Source organism: Hippocampus guttulatus, chromosome 12 (assembly GCF_054856545.1).
Source record: "Hippocampus guttulatus isolate MCC_2025c chromosome 12, RoL_Hgut_1.0, whole genome shotgun sequence".
Lineage (NCBI taxonomy): Eukaryota > Metazoa > Chordata > Actinopteri > Syngnathiformes > Syngnathidae > Hippocampus > Hippocampus guttulatus.
This window is the reverse complement of record NC_141272.1, coordinates 15,530,100-15,549,442: the sequence shown is the minus strand read 5'-3', so window position 1 is coordinate 15,549,442 and position 19,343 is coordinate 15,530,100. Positions and strand designations below refer to the sequence as shown.

General features: G+C 41.9%; 2 protein-coding genes and 1 long non-coding RNA gene across 9 annotated transcripts; 2 read left to right on the top strand and 1 right to left on the bottom strand.

Annotated features, from left to right (window-relative positions):
• The first annotated feature begins 26 nt into the window (after window positions 1-26).
• opa3 (outer mitochondrial membrane lipid metabolism regulator OPA3) lies at window positions 27-2,367 on the top strand. The gene is made up of 2 exons (XM_086125506.1): window positions 27-484; window positions 1,516-2,367. Exons 1-2 carry the CDS (start codon window positions 343-345, stop codon window positions 1,842-1,844), a joined length of 471 nt encoding a protein of 156 aa, XP_085981632.1. The 5' UTR covers window positions 27-342; the 3' UTR covers window positions 1,845-2,367.
• A 589-nt stretch (window positions 2,368-2,956) lies between these two features.
• On the top strand, window positions 2,957-15,134 carry LOC147197610 (uncharacterized). 4 transcript variants are annotated; one of them, XM_086125248.1, is made up of 13 exons: window positions 2,957-3,213; window positions 4,676-4,827; window positions 6,452-6,488; window positions 11,045-11,136; window positions 11,279-11,330; window positions 11,429-11,607; window positions 11,805-12,014; window positions 12,267-12,482; window positions 13,031-13,232; window positions 13,851-13,964; window positions 14,359-14,428; window positions 14,535-14,689; window positions 14,850-15,134. In XM_086125248.1, exons 1-13 carry the CDS (start codon window positions 3,002-3,004, stop codon window positions 15,013-15,015), a joined length of 1,857 nt encoding a protein of 618 aa, XP_085981374.1. In that variant the 5' UTR covers window positions 2,957-3,001; the 3' UTR covers window positions 15,016-15,134. The 4 variants fall into 4 exon arrangements, with proteins under 4 accessions (XP_085981374.1, XP_085981377.1, XP_085981376.1 ...); XM_086125251.1 differs by lacking the exon at window positions 4,676-4,827 and having other exon boundaries at window positions 3,018-3,213; XM_086125250.1 differs by lacking the exons at window positions 2,957-3,213; window positions 4,676-4,827; window positions 6,452-6,488 and adding an exon at window positions 6,520-8,267.
• Window positions 15,135-15,796: 662 nt separating this feature from the next.
• LOC147197609 (uncharacterized) lies at window positions 15,797-19,007 on the bottom strand. 4 transcript variants are annotated; one of them, XR_015102437.1, is made up of 6 exons: window positions 18,824-19,007; window positions 18,608-18,724; window positions 17,219-18,497; window positions 16,402-17,140; window positions 16,187-16,288; window positions 15,797-16,119 (listed from the first exon to the last, which is right to left on the bottom strand). It is a non-coding gene; the product is annotated as an uncharacterized LOC147197609 (long non-coding RNA). The 4 variants fall into 4 exon arrangements; XR_015102436.1 differs by having other exon boundaries at window positions 16,187-17,140; XR_015102438.1 differs by having other exon boundaries at window positions 15,797-16,321.
• Window positions 19,008-19,343: the final 336 nt, after the last annotated feature.

The following is a 19,343-nucleotide window of genomic DNA, read 5'->3' as shown; positions in this document are numbered from 1 at the left end:
TGCCCTTTTTTTTTCATTTTACGCCGAATTTTATGTAGTTTTATTTTTTAATTAACGTTTATTACTTTTTGTAATTTAATGTTATTAACATGTATGAATTTTGTCGTATTTCCAAATTATTAAGTAACCTCAGTTTTCATTTTTAATTCCGAGTCAATAATCGATTTACAAAGTACAACTACGTGTGGAAACATAATGAATGTACTCGTTGGCCAATGTGCTTTTGTCAGAACAGCGTCAGCTGACGTACCAGTGCTACGTCTTATTGGTCACCAGGGTAACCACGTGATTCACTTTTACCACACGTACCGCCCCTGAATGTGAACGCACTTCCGCCCCAAGATGGTCGTCGGCGCCTTTCCAATCGCCAAGCTCCTTTACCTCGGAGTGAAGCAGTTGAGCAAGCCCGTCGCCAGCCGGATAAAAGCCGGGGCCCGGAGTAGCGAGTTTTTCAAGAATTACATCTGCCTGCCGCCGGCCCAGCGTGAGTAACCGGCCTTTAGGGGCGTCTTGTGACCGCTAGACTTCAGTGTCAGTCATTCCAGGACTGAATATAGCCGGAGATTCGCTGATGACCAATGAGATTGCGCTTCTTAAAACCCTGTATCCAATAGGCATTGTGAATTCTCTTGGCTGACCAATAGTAGACGGGAACAGCTGGGTGGGCGGTTCTTATTTGTCATTGAACGCTTGTGGAGCGACACAATCGGGCGAATTTTTATCACCTCACCCTGGCAATTATTAAATACAAAATAAGACTAATAAACTTATCTGCATTGTGACAACCTATTTAAACTGATCAGGATATTTAGCTAACTATTTTCAGTTGAGCATATACATTAAATTAATGTAGTTACCCCTGTTGAAACAGCTTCCATTTCAACGACAGTAAATGGCAGCCATTCATTTACGGTATATTTCTGTGGAAACATCTTTTAAGTACCCCAACACGTACAGAAAAAAGACAAATAAGCCAATCGAGCCGATAAAATGTATTGCATTTTGCCACTCAAGTTTTTATTGCACACATTGCCAAAACAGTCTATGAAAAAAATCGGAGTGCAAGAACGAAAGGGAGTCACATTTGCGAGGATTTCAGTCTTCATTTCTTGTGTTTGTCGCTTTTTAGGTTTTTGTATTCTTCACTTGAAATGCCATTCTATGTATTTCCTCCACAATTGCCATCCATCGATCCCGGTTAGGTGGTTCCACATCACACCAATTCCTCGATATATTGTTTTTACTTGCTACTAATAATATATTCCCCAAGTATTTATCGCTGTCTGTCCTTTATTGAAATCCTTCAGGGTCTTGCAGCTTCAATATCTTTTGTATTTTAAAAATGTCCTGATTTTGACTAAAGGGCTGCAAATTAAAAAATGGTAAAAAACAAAAACTGATTAATCATTTAATCAAAAGATTAAATTATTAAAATAATAACAAAACCTTTGCATGGTGATGCACATTCCCCCACTCCTCCATAATGTGATATTTTATCTGTTGATGTCATTGCAGTGTACCACTGGATCGAGATGAGAACCAAGATGCGCATCATGGGTTTCCGTGGGGCCAACATTAAGCCACTGAACGAGGACGCGGCTGCTGAGCTGGGTGCCGAGCTGCTCGGCGAGACGATTGTCTTCCTCGTGGGTGGCGGGTGCATGGTGTTGGAATACACCAGGCAGGCGGCTAACTCTCGTCGCAAGGAGGACGAGCTCAACCAAACGCTCACCAGCCTACAGACTCAAGTAGCCGAGCTGACGTTCACCACAGAGACGCTAAGTGCTCAGCTGAGAGAGGTGAACAGGCAGCTAGTCTCCTTTCCTACCCCCACTAAAAAGTGATGTGTTTTTGTAAAAGTGGTACGCAAAGGGACATGAGAACACACGACTGCAACATGTAAAGCCTGAAGCTTCTACTTCACTGTCACCCCTCAAGGAGGAAGAAGTGGACATAACATCAGGGAGCTGCATTTAGTAATCTACGTGTTCAGAGCAACTATGTATGTAAATAAGGGGATTGCTATGATATTCATAGTGTATTTTCTGTGGCTGATATTGCATGCTCATTACAAAGTGGAATGACTGGGTAGAGACTTGAATCAACAAATTCAAAACAGAATATTTCTGATAACGGCAACCTATTTGATATTTCATAAATTGGGAGAGGCTTGGTTTATGATTAACGTAACTTTCCCAAGTAATAGAAAAAAGGTCTCAGTCAATGTCACTGTGAATCACTTTGCTGGTTTATGTGCAACTGATATAATGAATGAATAAGATTGTAAAATAAATACTATAATAGAATTCATGATGAATAATAATGAATTTGTACAAATTGCTCTGAAATTAAAAATATCGTTGGATACGCTGCCTCAAAACTAAATGTTTACACCTATTTTTATAGCCCTCGTCTTCAAAACTATTTAGTCATTTGTTTTCCATTAGTTGTGGAAATAGAGGGTTTTAGTGTCATTGCTAGGTTTAAGGACTTGTGTGTTTTTTTTAAGTGGCGCAAGATGCCTATTGCTGGCGGGCAGCATCAAAGGCTACACTACCCATAATTCATTTCTCTTACGCGTCACTTCTTGTTTACAATTGTGGCGAGCTACAGGTGAATCAAATGCCTTCTTTGTCATCTGCTGTGAAAACGCGCATTCGGTACCCGAAGGAGAAATGAATTAAAACAAACACAATATATCAATTTCATGTGACGTATGCATACATTAAGTCTGGCTCCGCGCGTATCTTGGAGGCTTACAACCCAAATGTGAAGTAAAGTTGACCAACCATGTTTTTGAGTAATATCAATGGCTGAACAATTATAAGCACATTTACGTTATTTTTTTTAACGCAACCCTTCCAGATTCTTTGTTTAACCCTTAGCAACGCTCTTGAAAACGAAAATGCTTTTCTTCGGCAATCTTCGGAAATGACGTCACTTGGTGACCTGCGAGGGAAGTCCGCCATTGAACAGCATTGTTGCATTGCTTGTTGGTAAGATGCCACGGCGGTGTGTGGCGATGTATTGTTCGCAATCGAAAGAAAGGTTGTACCAGTGGCCGAAGGATAGCAGGGCACGGAAATGGACATCTTTTATTCGCAAGAAGCGAATGAATTTCACGCCATCACCAACAAGCGTTCTCTGCTATCTTCACTTCAAAGATGCCTGCTTTCTCAACCGGTCTGCTTATGATCAAGGATTTGCAAATAAGTAAGTGTGATTTTTGGATAGATGATGATGAATTTGTCAAAGCATAGCTGCCAACTCTTGTAGAATAAACAGTAGAAAGTAGCGACGTTAGCCGAAAGCTAACTCGAGAAATTAGCAACGTTGAACAGGAGAAGCTAGCGACGTTAATTTTCGGCTCGAGGCAAACCCCGATCGATCCTATTCATATCAGCGATGAGTAATAATGGTAGTCAGACAAATTGTTCTGTCAGTACATTTCAATAGTGATGGGACAAATGGGTCGAGGCTCCGAAGCTTGTGTCGAGTAATGGGAGGGCGTTTCCACGAAGGTTGTATCGAGGCGCGCGCGCTTCATTTCGGCAAAACCCGGAAGTGATGACGGACGTGTGACGCCTCGCCGGCTGGCTGAATCACATGAACGCTTTGTGAGTGGTCCGACGCATTGCAAACGCAGTACAGACGACGGTATAAATAGGTTGCAAAACGCAATGGCGATCGCCTGTTATCTCACATTTTGTGGATTTTGGGCTTCTGTACCTGTCACACCTGTGTGCAACAATGCAACTAGTGCAGTCTTTTTTCGAGCCTTGTCCGTTGCTTGCGATGGAACCTGCGTGAAAAAGGCGACCCTCCCCTGTATGGGAACATTTTGATTTGATTGCTTCCAATAAGGTAAGGGAGAAAAACTACATTAATATAAATGTGACAATGCAGCTTTTCGCTTGTTCTTTTGTCTAACTATTGTTATTTCACAGGTGAAGTGTCTGTTGTGTGCAAGGGAACTTGTATACAACAATAACACCTCATCTATGTTGAGGCATTGCATGAGAGCAAGGAGAGCCATGAAACTGGGCTATACCTACCCAAATTTATATAAACTGGCACTCGCATTTCTCTGCACCCCAGCTTTATCTGTGCCTTGCGAAATAATATTTTCTAAAGTTGGTGAAATATTGTCCAAAAAAAGAAACCGTTTAAAGCCAGCCACTGTGGGAAAACTAATATTTCGAAATAAAAATGAATAACAAATTATCCTTAGCATTTGTTGTATTTTGTTCACATACTAAATTACGAACACAAGCACATTCACATGTTTGTCTTAGGCAAATAGCCATTGAATTCTTAACACTGTTGACCTGTTGGGCTTCTGGTCCACTTGATGGCGCCATAGAGTATAATGCACCATGAAGCTTTGCTACATGTGCAAACCAATTGGCTGGAAAGCTTCATTGCTTCATGGGGCTTCATTTGGCCATCACTATGTTTCAATAGGTTGGCAGCGCTGCTTTGTTGACGAATGAACATGACACGTCCTCTTGGAAAACTGCCAATCATTTGTCACGCCTACTGCATTTTATGATGTATTTAATAATTAAATATTTGGTAAGACAGGGGTTAGAAAAGATGTGATAGCATTTTTTTAGGTTTTATAGGCTTCATGAGCAAAATATATTTCTAGCGTCTCCTCATGTTTATTCTGCAGGTTATTACTCAATCCAACTGCTGTCCCAACAATTCACCTGCCTCCACAAGACCAGCAAGTTCAATATCCACCTGTCCAGCATGCAGCAGCTAAGCGAAACAGGAAGCGAGGCGTAGCTGAGGCTATCAGCTCTGAGACGGCTAAGTGTGGGGGTCAGTTATTGCTGGATGAATCCAGTTCAAACAGCAATCAAGATGATCAGAATCAGAATCGCCTTTATTGTCATTGTATTGCATACAACAAAATTTGGGTGCCACCCCTTAGTGCATTTCGTAAAATATAACAAAAAAAAAAAATATCCTCATCTCACCCCTCAGGTGGTGTCCGTCCCTCATTCAGCTTGGGTCCTCTACCAGAGGCCAGGAAGCTTGAGGCTTCTGCGCAGTATCCTTGCTGTTCCCAGCACTGCACATTTCTGGACTGAGATGTCCGATGTTGTTCCCGGGATCTGTCGCAACCACTCATCTAGTTTGGGGGTCACTGCCCCGAGTGCTCCGACCACCACAGGCACGACTGTCACCTTTACCTACCAGGCTCTCTCCAGCTCCTCTCTGAGCCCTTGGTATTTCTCGAGTTTCTCGTCTTCCTTTTTTCTGATGTTTCCATCACTTGGGACCGCTACATCCACTACAACGGCTTTCCTCTGCCCTTTATCTATGATCACGATATCTGGTTGGTTCGCCATTACCATCTTGTCAGTCTGGATCTGGAAGTCCCACAGGATCTTCGCTCTGTCATTCTCCACCACCTTCGGAGGTGTTTCCCATTTTGACCTTGGGGTTTCCAGTCCATACTCCGATGTTTCGGTAGACTATGCCAGCCACCTGGTTATGGTGTTCCATGTAGGCTTTCCCTGCCAGCATCTTACACCCTGCAGTTACGTGTTGGATCGTCTCAGGTGCCTCTTTGCACAACCTACACCTTGGGTCTTGTCTGGTGTGGTATATCTGGGCCTCAATGGCTCTGGTGCTCAGGGCCTGCTCCTGAGCAGCCAGGATGAGTGCCTCTGTGCTGTCCTTCAGGCCAGCCCTCTCTAGCCACTGATAGGACTTCTTGAGATCAGCCACTTCAGTTATGGTCCGGTGGTACATCCCGTGTAGCGGCTTGTCCTCCCATGATGATCCCTCTTCCAGCGCCTCATCCTCTGTTCCCCATTGTCTGAGACATTCTCTGAGTACGTCATCCATTGGAGCCTTCTCCTTGATGTATTCATGGAGCTTGGATGTTTCATATATATATATATATTTATTTATTTATATATGCACATATTTAGACAAGAGGAAACACACAGAGTACTAGAAAATCGTGTCAGTCTGACATCGAGCATCCCGTCGGCTAGCTAGTTTAGCTGTTGTTGTTGTTGTTGTTCAAAGCCACTTTGAGTTCCTCTGTGACGTGGGTTGCGTCGGCGCTGATTGGTTGAAACCAAAAGCCGCGCGCGTGCGTACATGCGAACATGAGACCAGCGGACTATGGACTGCTGAGGCGCGCTTCACTCGAGTGGCGTCGCTTCAAGTGAAGCAGTTGATATCTGGTCTTTACAGTCAAACGTGTTTACAATTTGTGTGTGAAGTAATTCTTCAATGCTTCATGCACATGTTAAACACAAACATGTGTGTGTGCATATATGTACAGTATATATATATATATATATATATATATATATATATATATGCACATCTTTCTCACTGCATATTAAATTTTTTAATTTTACAGGAAAAGCATCTCTGGAACATGGTAGTCCAGATTTCATTCCATCTGTATTTTCACATACAGGAGCTGTTTCACGAAGTGGACACTCAAAACGTGCAAGGTAAAACTGTAAAACCCAGCAGAATTATAGTTTGTCTTAAATATGAATGTATTGCAAGAAAAAAAACTCATTATCATTCATCACACACAAATTCTAAGTACATCTAATAACTACTGCATAGTTATTTGTTTAATGATCCTTTCAGCTTTTATTACAAGGGAGTTAAATAATTGAATTAGATTGTCCATAATTGAAATTTGAATACACTTACCCTGCCATGCATGTGCAATTAGCTGTCAGTATGGAGCCGGTCTCCAAACTCCAAACTACGCCAGCGTGACGTATCATTCAGCCACTCACTAGCAGGTAGTGAGTAAGGATCAGGTAGCTGAACCCTGATGTCAGCGTTAGCTTATTCAAATAAGCTTCTTTATCAGCTTTGTAAATATCTATTGACCTGCAGTGGTGCATGAGCGGACATTGTTCACCGACTCGTGCTTTTGCTTCCTCGATGCGCGCACATCTTAATGATGTCACTTTTGTTTGCAAACATTGAAAGTCATCTATACAAATTAATTATTTAAAATAAACGCTGTGGAACTCGATAAACACGCAACTTCCGACTGCCTTTAGTTTCCGGTATTTTTTCCACTCAATTTACCAACGATAAAGAGGCTGTGAAGATGTTTTTTTTGCGTGGCGTTGTTATGTCTAGCTGTTGTGTTTACGGGTGTACGAATCGGAGTGTAATTCTTTCCCCCTCAATTCCAAGAGGAAACAGACCATTTCAGAAACACCAGAAGAGCTTGTGGCTCTAAACTCATTTTATATCTGGTAAGTTATCGTGGCTATTTGGTTTAATCTACCGTATTTTCACGACTATAAGGCGCCATTAAAAGTCTTAAATTTTCTCCAAAATGGACAGGACGCCTTATGATGCGGAGCGTCTTGTGTATGCGCTGAGTTCCAAAACGTGACTGAGAGCCGACACGTTGTTTATATAGAGAAAAGGCGGAAGTGACTGTGGACAAGCATGCGGCAAAGAAGTCGGCCAATCAGTGAAGGGTGGGCGTGTGTATATATATATATATATATATATATATATATATATACACACACACATATATGGAGAGAGAGAGAGAAAAGGCAGACGTGAGTGAGGACCGGCATGCGGGGAAGAGGTCCGCCAATCAGTGAAGGGTGGGCGTGTAAGTGGACGCTAAAGGGACGCCACAAGCAGGTGCCAACACTTGTATAGAGTGTGGCTATGTGCATTGTTGCAAAACAACTTCGGTTTTGGTTTCTAAGAACCCCCGAAAATAAATTCTACAAAGAGACACGCCTACGAAGCTCAGTTCAAACTTCAAGCCGTCGGTTATGCTTTTGGCATGCGTGCCCATCTCACAGCAGCGGTGAAAAACCAAGTCAAGCAAATGAACTCTGAGCTTGCCGTTATTCCCGGAGGCTTGACTAAAGAACTCCAACCGCTGGACATCGGCATCAACCGGGCGTTCAAAGTAAAGTTGCGAACGGCATGGGAACAATGGATGATCGATGGCAAACACAACTTTACAAAGAGTGAGAGGCAGCGCTGGGCGAGTTACGCCACAATTTGCGAATGGATTGTGGCTGATTGGACGAACGTGTCTGCTTGCACTGTTGTTCGAGTTTTTGGGAAAGCCGGCATCATTTCTGTGGAGTCACATGGCAATGAGAGTGACTGACAACGAGAGGGAACACGGCGTTTTTGATGGATTACCGGTACTTGCACAATTGTTCAATTCCGATACAGAGGATGAGGACTTTGATGGATTTCTGGGTGATGATTGATCGAAAAACGTGAGTACATTGTACGATGGCTAAATAAAATACAACGGAACTCAGTTTTGCTTCTGTTGCCTTTTTAAAAACGTGTTTTTAGCTTGTATCTGTATGTCTTGGCATGCTACCGTATGCTTCAAGCTAATGTGTTTTTAGCGTGCGCGCATGCATGCCGTATGTTTAATCTGGCGTATGTTTTACCACTTTAAAACTGCGCCCAATAATACAGTGCGTTTTGTCTATGTGTAAAATACAGAAATAGCACCCATTAATGAGACTGCGCCCAACCATACGGTGCGCCGAATGGTCGTGAAAATACGGTACTCATTATTTCAAGACATAGGGTTTCAGTGGTCAGTAGTGATGGGACGATGATACCTCAAGGAGTGTATTGACACACTAGACAAACTGTGTCGGCACTGTATTGGTCACCCAATAGTGACCCCTGCAGTAGTTATAAAATCATTGCAGGTAAAGAAATTCCTTGCTTGTATAAATGCTAAACTGAGTTGGTATGTAAAATATAGCAACTTTGAGTTACAATTCATAGTCACAAATTTTAACTTGTGTAGAATATTTTTGTTCACTGTTAAATCATATGAAATAAAATACAAAAAGTGATTAGTTTATGAATTTTTATTGAGGAACAAAAGTTTTTGGAGTGTCTTTGCTCCAAGGCGATTTCTCCTCTTAGACACCAGCTCCCCAGCCTCAGAAAATACTCTTTCACATGGTTCAGATGACGATGGTGAACAGAGAGTTTAAAATGAAAGTTGATGCAGATATGTTTTCTGGTTCCATTTCCAATATTGTAAAGGGTCTTGGTTTCTGGGTGTGTTTGCTTCAGACAGGCAGCGTTGGACTTCAATTATGGAGGATCTTGCAATTATAAGATAAAATGAATAAAGCAACTATAAGGCTCTTTAACTGACTATCATATGTATAACAGGTCATTCACTTGATAAACTGATAAAGTGGGTGCAATGCACCACCGTAAAAAAATTGTATATAACAGTAAACAATGCTCAAAGGAAAAAAAAGACTCCAAAAACTTTTGTTCCTCAATAAAAAATCAAACTAATCACTTTTTTGTCTTTTATTTCACATGATTTAACAAAAAAATTCTTCATAAGTTAAAAATCTGAATTGTAACTCAAATTTCCTATATTTTACATACCAACTCAGTTTAGCATTTACACAAACAAGGAATTTCTTTACCTGCAATGATTTTATAACTACTGCAGGGGTCACTATTGGGTGACCAACATAGTGTCAATACAGTGCGGACACAGTTTGTGAAGTGGGTCAATACACTCCTTGAGGTATCATTGTCCCATCAGTAGTAGTTGTTTGGCTTTTGTGGGTCTTTCATTTTACAGGTCAGTCGTCTCTGGACTAGGAGAATTCTGATATTGTGCCCTCTTATTTTTCCTCACACAATTCAAAAACAACCCTGAGGCAAAAATTAAATTACTAATTTTTACAAATGGTTTGTCTCGTTTTTAAGCAATTCATTAACCATTCGCAGCGGTTATTTTTGCAGTGACCGGCAACGCTTTTTACCGCGAATCGAGGAAGAACTACAAATATGACACCATTTCCTATCGACGAGCTATTTAAATAGAGAAAAGGCGGACGTGACTGAAGACAACATACGGACGTTAAAGGGGGAAGGGCCCGTGTGAAAGAGTCCGCTAAAGGCACGCCCACAGTATGTATTTAGTGCCAGGATGTGCATTGAGCGAAACATCGGTTTGGCTAAGGACCCCGGAAATGACACCGGTGAAGAGACACGCTTACGAAGCACAGTTTAAACTGCGAGCTATAGATTACGCGGACGAACATGGGAATCGAGCAGCCGCGAGAGTATTCAATATCAACGAATCCATGGTTCGCAAGTGGAGGAAGCAGCAAAACGAGCTTCGCAAAGTTAAGAAGACGAAGCTGAGTTTCCGCAACAACCGCAAGCTACCGTATGTATAAGGTAGTTGTATATTTTACCATGCCTGCCTCAAATAATACCGCCTGCCTTATGTAGTCGTAAAATCCAAAAATAGCACCCGTATGAAGTCTGCGACGTTTAAAATGTGCCAGCTGTTGGAGCAGTGGGTCGAGCGATTACCCTGATCGTGCCGCTTTTATTCCGCCTCAAATTTCTTGCAGCTAGTCAGTCTGGAGTTGTAAACAAGCTGTTCTGTTTCACGTACTAACAGTTATGCAGTTGAACCGTTTCGATGCAGCATGTGAAAGAAAAACAATTGGTAAAATGATTAGGGCCCCATAAAAATAAAGGTTATGATGAGGGTAAAAATCAGGGGAGTTCAATAAGGAAAAGAGGTCAAATTAATAAAATTTTTAAAAAAAACAGCTTGGGGTTAGAATTAAAATTTTCACCCAGGAAAGAAATAGAGTTTTGATTAGGAAGCACAAAGTTACTGGACTGACATTGCCTTAATGGCCACAGATGGAATGGGGAGGCAGTTAATGTGGAAGCCAGTCGAACCGTGACACAGCAGCCTATAAATCACCAGTTCACGGCCAACCTACTATCGTCAAAATAGCCGATTCACAGGAGGCCCAGAATTCCTCACTCCGATTATTGACCAGTCAGAGCCGTTCACGGCAACATAACGCTAGAAGGAGAGTTGCCAGTCACAGCAAAACAACTACCTGTAAAGCACATATGTTGTAACTATAACTAATATGGGATTTGTAAGTGAGGAATGAAGTGTATTCCATCTGGAGATGAGTATTTCTGTGAATTAATTTATTTGGATTTTTTTTTTTAACCATAGAAAAAAGAAACGCAATGCAATGGATTTGGTTGCACCACCAAATCCCCCTGCTCTTGCTCCAGAGGAAGTCAACAGCATGGATCACAATCCTGGTAAGTGATGGTTCAAACATTTAAGGCAGGCATCTTCAACCATTTTAAAACTAAGACCACCTTGTGACCCTCTATGCCGATCTCAACAGTCATTGTTGATTCATATCCCTGCTCGACTGAACTGTTCTCTTTTCTGCTGAAGCTGAAGAGGACAGCGCGGTCACGAGAACGGGGTACGATGATCTGAACCTGAGGTACGCCTGGCTGCATGTGTAAAATAAACAAAATAATATACGTTAAACGATCCAGATTTTCATCCTCGTGCCCCTTATTTATTTTTTCTCCTTCCTAGATTTTGTACGAAGGACGTTTGGACCCACAATCTAGACGATTTGAAGAAACTGAGAGTAAACGAGCTCAAGGACGAGCTCCAGCGCCGCAGCCTGGACCCCAGTGGCCTGAAGACGGACCTGGTGAAGCGGCTCCTTGCGGCATTGCAGGAGAACGCCAGGGCCAAGTCGCCGCGGCGAGGTACAAAATAAGTTCAATTTTTTTTTTTAACAAATTTGCCATGCAGAAGCGAGGGGGGGAAAGGAAATTGGGTTGACCTCATTGTAAATGAAAATCACTGCTCTAAATGTAAATTCAAACTTAAAGCCATATGCTGAGTATAGTGTAAAATTTTGGATGAATGGGCAACAAACTCATCAGTTAATTTGCGCTGCTAGAGGAAGACAAAAATGGAGATCGGGGCAACTGTTATGAAGAAGAGGACACAAAGCCAGAGGTCAAACGTGAGCCGTGCGACAGCCAACCGGTGTTCGCCTCCGACCACAGTCTGCCGAAATTGAACGCCAACCTTCCCAATAAGACCACCATCGCTGATATAGTCATTAAACCTGAACCAGACAGAGAGGAAGGTGTTGACATCAAACAAGGTGGGTGACGATTACTACACCTCAAGCCGAAAAAAACATTTTTGGATAAATAAGACTGCATTGTCAGAAAAATCCATGAACGCAAGTGTTAACAAGAAATGTGCCATGAAGAAGCAAAAAAAACAAAACCGTAATTGTGTATGAGAATCGCCGCTCTCAATTTCAGTTCAAACGTATAAACATTGACTGAGCAAAAAAAAAAAAAAGACGCGTGAAAGCGCAAGAAACTCATCAATAAATTTGCGCTGCTAGAGCAAGACAACGGCAGAGATTGGGGCTGCTACTGCGAGGAAGAGGACACCAAGCCAGAGGTCAAATGTGAGCCGTGCGACAGCCAACCAGCGTTCGCCTCCGACCACAGCGTGGTGGATTTGAACGCCAACTCCAACTTTCCCAATATGCCCGCCATCGCCGAACTAGTTTTCAAACTTAAACCAGACGAAGAGGAAAATGGTGACATCAAACCAGGTGAGTGGCAGTTAAATTTCAGACACACCCCGGTTCATTTTCAGTTTAGTTTACCATGTTAATGTTGGGGGGAAGAGAGGCCTTTCTCTTCTTCCTCGTGTTTGTTGAATTTTGGACGGTGAGGATGTTGATTACCCAAATACAGGCTGGAGACAATGAACAGTACCTTAATAATTCCTTAACATTATCTTTTTGGCAATGTCATAAAACTGTTATAATAAGGAGGATAGCGGAAAAGTGGTGTGTCGTTAGTCATGGGATTACCGTATATTTGAGAGAGAGGCTCTATTGGGACCAATATTATTATTGCTGACCAAGTGACTACCTGTATAACTAAGTGGGTGGGAGGGGATGTTTCCCTTAACAAAATAAAATTCAAATTAAATTTTGCGCTTCAGACTAACTGATGCTAATTTTAGGCAAAATCTAACTGAATAAAAAAAAAAGGAAAAATTAAATAGAAACGAACTACCACATATTGAAAAAGGCCAAACTATTAAAACTCTGATTGGGACACCGATCAACCGATGACATTCATTGTCCTGCAGAAATTAGAGAGGAGATCAAAATGGAGGATGCCCTGGTGGCTGTCGGTAGCGCCGGGTGGGCAGAGCCGAATTGCGCACATGATGATGGCAGTCTGGCCGTGCCGGCGAAGTTGCAATCGGAGAGATGCGGACACTACTGCCGAAAGCGACCGCGTGAGGAGAACGGGGACTACAACTACCATGAGCACGGCGAGGAGCAGAGGTATTCATTCATTCGTTGTTCAGAACTGAATGTCTGAAGCAGAAGTTTGATGGACAGTTCTTTCAGCCTGTGGAGACTCTTTCCAAAGGAGTTAGTGTGAGATGGCGATGCCGCTTCAGTGCGCCTTGCTGCCGGGGTGGAAAAAGCCCCATGAGGATTTAAGGGGGCGTTTTTGTTTTCACACCTCAAACATGTTGTGTCGGCAAAAGAAAGATGGACAAAGTAGTGTTCCATTTTTCCAGGTTGCAGAAGTTTTCAGCACATTTAGCGGACAAGCACATAGCGTTTGATTTTTTTTTCACAATGTTTCCTCATTTTATTTTTTACATCTAAAATTTGCAGAGTTGTTATAACATTTAGAAGTAATTAAAAGTCCCTGTTATGTCCTGTCATCAGGTTTGCAAGATATCTAATGCTGGAAATGGCGAGGATACCCTTTTTGAAGTTATTCTAGTTACCGGTAATCCATGCGTGGCAGATGGTACGGCTGGATCGCTCATGATTTGAAATGTAAATGAGCTTAGCACTGAAGGACTCGAGCGTTCTCCTTAATTTGCAAATGGAGAACATCTTGGCAGTGATTGGATCACTTACCGGAAACTGCTTCCATCCTGTTAGGACCCCAACAAGACCGGCAGAAATTTTACCCTACGTCTTTGACCCAGAGTCTGATGAAGAGACTGAAGAAGAACAACAATCTCAAACCCGTACAACGATGGACGTTTCAGAATGGTAATGTAATTTTAGCCCACATAACCCATCAAACAAGTTGGATTAAATGCTAGCAGGTTGTCCATGGGGTGACTATACATGCTAATAAACGGAGCACAGGAAGTGTGCCGGAGTTGCCTTTTTCAGTGCACTGATTTTAAAAGACAATAGAAGGAATTGGGTGGCCCAGACTAAGCTCCTGTCAAGGGTAGGGAGGGGGAACACAGTCTGGATTTAGGGGACAAAAACTCAGCAAACAAGCACACGTGATAACACAAAACAGCAACTCCAATACATGCACATGTGGAAGTGGGCTTGGTGACTATCGTGTGGCGCACGCGTTCATACAAAGTGTGTCAGTCGGCGAATGTTTCATCGATGGCTGGCAAACAAATGCCTTGAACATTTGTGACAGGTGCACCTGTGGGAATTGCTCTACAATGCAGACTGAGTTGGAGAATGTGTGCTGCAGGGAGATGCCAATGGTAAACCAGTGCCACAATGAGTGATAGTGATTTTATTTTGGTTGTGCTCTTTCAGTAAAAAAAAAAAAAAAGTGTATATCTCTACTTCGAACATCTGACCCCATAGGTTACCAGAAGAATGGAAGAGGCAGATCCACCTGTAAACTGCATGACCCGCCACCCAGGATTTGTTCCAGTCTGCCTGAATATCTATTCCCTGCAAAATGCCCTGAACATTTATCGGGCACAGTATGGGAACTTGCAAGTTAGAGGCTATGAAAAGTAAGTGAGATGAAAGAATGTCTACATTACGTTTGAATACTCGACCATATCGTATAAGCTTAGACACCATGTTGTCAATAACCAATAAGAGACATTTTGAAGTAAGTTAAGTTTTGGTCACAGGATTTGGAGCAACTACTGATTTATCCTCTGCTGACAGCCGTTTCAGGAACTTGGCATACAGGTCATTTGTCAGCTGGTGTTGGGGGTATCTTGGAAAGAAGATTCGTGTCGTTATTCCCTCTTGTGTGGTGCAACGAATCCAAAGGGAGTTCCAGATGCGGCAGGGCAATATGCTGGATTCAAAGCTCCTCTCCCCTGACTAAAGCATGCTACTTGAGGCGTGTAGTCCTGTTGTGATGACAAGTCAAATAAGATCCACGTTTGTACGTATTCACTACATTTTTCTTCAATGTTCCGGTTTAATAAAAATTGTGAAATATTATGGTGAGTCGGGAGTGCTTTCTAAGGGATGAATGAATACCTTGCCACACAGAACATTGCTCATTTTTATTTTCATTCTCAAGTCTCCATTCTGTGTGTAATTTCTGTGAATCATTCACTACACAGCAACCAGGTATAGGTTAGTTAATTAAAATCCAAAGTCTCAATGACTGCGAAATTCAACACCGGAAGAACTGAGCTGAGAATAGAACTTGCAACATCTGAGAGGTGCTGCTGTGCCTCTAAATTATTTCAATCATTTATTCTTCATTACTTTAGAAAATGGAGTATTTTGACTGTCAGTCTTAAGGCTCGTACAAATGCCTTATGTGCATGTTATCTATTTTTAAGAGGCAAGATGGCGATTGTCGTGGCCATTCTCTTGAACTACATTCCCCAGGATGCTTTACAGCTACGTCACTTCCTTTGTAAAGCACGTGATTTATCATTACGCTGCAACAAATTACTAAATCTTCAAACTATTTTGGAAATAAAATACAACTATCTGTTTGGTGAATGTAATAAAATGGTGGAGTGTAAATCGTGCTCTGAATACAAAAAATATACATTTGAAGAGTGTTTTAACATGAATTGTTCTGTGTTACTTTGTCTATGTTTGTGCTCATGCAAGAAGTGAAAATGTGAAAAGGAGGTAAAATAAAGTGCTTATTCATTTTTATTTAAAAATATTTTTTCCAAAGTCTTTGGACTCAGGCGGTTTCTTTTTTTGCTGAGAATTTCACCTGCTTTTGAAAAAACTCTTTCACATGGTACTGATGAAGCAGGGGCGCATAGATATGAGATAGCAAGTTGGTCGAGAATAGGAAGCGTATATTTCTGTGATTCCTAGTACTGAAGGGGACTTTCAACTCTGGGGATGTTTGGCGCTCCAAGAAACTTTTGCACCTCAACTGTTGCATTTGCCGTGACATTTGTGGTTCTTGCTTGATGGATTGAGGTATCAAAATGATACCACAGTTTGCTTCCTAGAAAAGATAAACAGATATTAGTAATTATTATTAAATATTAGCACAATTGGGAAATATTAAATACCTCCAACAGACTGGGAAGGTTCTGATGATGAAGTAGATGAGGACGCTGTGCGCCTCATAGTAGCGGCGCATTTTATTGTGAGCCTTTTTTCTGCCTCTGCTGCTATATGGGGATTAGAAGCCTAGTTTTTTAAACCTTGGGTCAAGCAGAGTAGCCAGAAACATAATACTGCAGGTTGTTCAGCTTCTCTCTTAGTTGTCTTTGCAGAAACTCACCCATGGATGTGCTCTCTGGAGTGGACGTCCTGGGTTTTTCCACTTCTGCTCCATTCCACCCCCCTCTTCAAGAACTTGCAAATTTCACTCAAGGTACTCTTGGTGTCCATTGAATTGCTAATTGTGCATCCTCAGCCCTGGGCGTATTTGATTCTCAACAGCCCTCCACAATCTTCCTGTCTTGGCTTTTAGTCAAGAAACATTTTTACTTATCTGCCATGAGAATTATTTTTATAAGGGCCAGTCATTTTACGGAGGGCATACTTGCATACTGCCAATCCTAAAGTTTTAGAGGACAGAGGAACAAAATTAGCACCACACACATTTCAATTTAGAAAAACAACAAACTGTATAATTTGAAAAATACTATATTTATTTCACACAAAAGATAAACAAACAAAAAAAAAAGCACAAAGGTACCAATGGGACAAATGTTTCAAGCAAACAATTTTTCCACACAATCTTCACATCTCACATTTGTCACAAGGTGAAGTCCGCCTACATTTGCCACAAGTAAATTTGCCACAGGCTGCACAACAACAACACCGAGTACTTTTGGTATTATTGCAGTGTAAGCGTGCCTGGCACATATTCTTTATCTGCTGACTCTCAACTTTCATCTTACGGCTCAGCTGTTTACGCTCTTCCACTTGTTGTTTTTCCTCTATCAGTCTCCTTTTGAGCTTCTCTGAAAGCTCCAGCATGAACAATCGGCGACTTTCTTTTGATCCTGTACATGCTGTGTACAAAACATGTGCGTTTGTGGCAGCCATGTCAAGGAGGTTATAAAAAACAGCCATCGGCCATCTCCTTGTACCTTCATGCACAGAGTAACTGCGCAATTTCTGGTCCATGATGTCGACACCGCATTTGAGATTGTGCAGGACAGCTGCGTCTTTGTCAGTGGGTAAGTACACGCTCGTTGATGGGTACTTAGGAATACAATGGACAGTAATTAGGGTGGGACACATTTGGTTTAGTGGAGACTAAAGTTGATGCAGTCGAATCTCCTCTTCTTCCAAATAGTGATGCAACATTGTGAACAGCGGAATTACCTTTGACCCGGAAATCTTCTTCTCCTCAGACAGCTCAATTGTAGCATAGTTAAATGGCTCTAATACTTTCAAACAGTCAGCAATAATTCTGTATTGTTCAGCAGACAATGGTGTCAGATCAGTACGTAAACCAGCCAAAGCTGCTCCGACAGGCTCTCTCAAAGTGTACATACGCTGAAGCATGAGTTAAGTGCTGTTCTACCTTCTATCAACCTCCTGAATAAGTTTCAGCACCGCAAGGCCCATTTGAACTTGTATCTGAGTTAGTCTCTCCTACAACAAAATCAAGTGTCAAATCAATACAGTATATAGAAAAAAAAATGTTATATATGACAAGTAAGGAGCTTACCTTTGCTGTAGTGCTGCTCTTAAAATAACCAACTATCTTTCGACAGTTTGTCCGGATGTGGAATAATTCAGGACATTGGTCAAGAGCTTTTTTTTACCTAAATATTTAGAGTATGTGCACACAAATAGTGTGAAGCATATGAAGCTCTCTGACACAAGCTCCCACATTTGATGCACCATCAGTCACCAGATATGTCACTTTTTCACTGATACCCCACTCACACATGAGCAAAGTTTTCATAGAAGCCATATTTGCTGCAGTGTGTGCCTCAGGGAAATGTTGCAGCCCCAATACAACTGATTGGAGAGACGTGGTTTCATCAATGAAATGACATGTCACAGCTAGATAGGCATCAGTATCGATGGAAGTCCACATATCTGATGTCAAACTACACGCAGATGCTTTAGCCACAATGGCTTTTGTTTTATCCTTGGTTTCCTTGTACCTTTTTCCACAATGGCTTTCAAAGTCTTAAAAAAAGTATAATTTATTGAATTGAAAAGTATTGAAATGGTTCATTCGATAATATAGTGCTTCATGTTGTGACATACATACCTGCTGTGTAGGTAGAACATAGGAAGGAGCTAAAGCTTTCATAAGCGTTTTGAATCCACTGCCGTCCACCAAGGAAAACGGCTGGGAATCCTCAATTACCATATCCATCAACAGCTCAGCCAAGTCAACTTTTTCAGCTAAATTAAATTACATTTCAGTGTTATAAAACACCCCCCCCCCCCCCCCCCCCCCACACACTCCCAAAACCATCCAGTGTAGTGTGGGGCTATGAATATAAATGGCCTACCTGAGCCGGTTCAACCTGGTTGGTCTCCTCGTTGCCATGCAAGACTCTAAAGTGCCTTAGCATAGTTGAGGTGTTATTATTATAACGAAGCACCTTGGAAAACACCAGACACTTCACCTAAAGGTAATCAGAAAAGAAAAATGTGAATTTTATGTGTTGTCACAATTTATTTTATTCATTATTGGAATCTGTTAAATAGTAATTGCAGTGCATTACTTTCTGATGTGAGATCTGCTCAAATGTTCCCAAACAGGGCAAAATATCCTCTTTCTTGCTGGTTCCATCGCAAAACAGAAGCTCGTCGAATCGAATGCCAAAAAGTAGCGCAATGAGTGACCCGAAAACACAAAAAGTGAAGGGCAATCCATAGTGTTTCTTTGTAGCTTTTATTTCGAAATACACTCACCAATCGAATAATTTCCTGAATCAGTCACGTGGTACTTCCGCTTCACGGGGCTTCCAACGTCACCACGTACGTCATCAACGCGCGCATCGACTCGCCGTTCATGAATCTCTCATCTACGTTACTCGGGACACGCTTTAGGGATTCGACCCGAGAAACACATCACTAATTAAAAGTGACCATTTCTTTTCCGCTCAACACATCTTCCGGCGGTTGGACGTGACTGGAGTTCTCGAGGGCAGTCGTCGCCTTTTCCGTCAACTGACGCTTTTGTTGGCCGCGAGACGAGGCGTGGATGAGGTAGTTCTGGACTTGAATTCGACAATTCGTCGC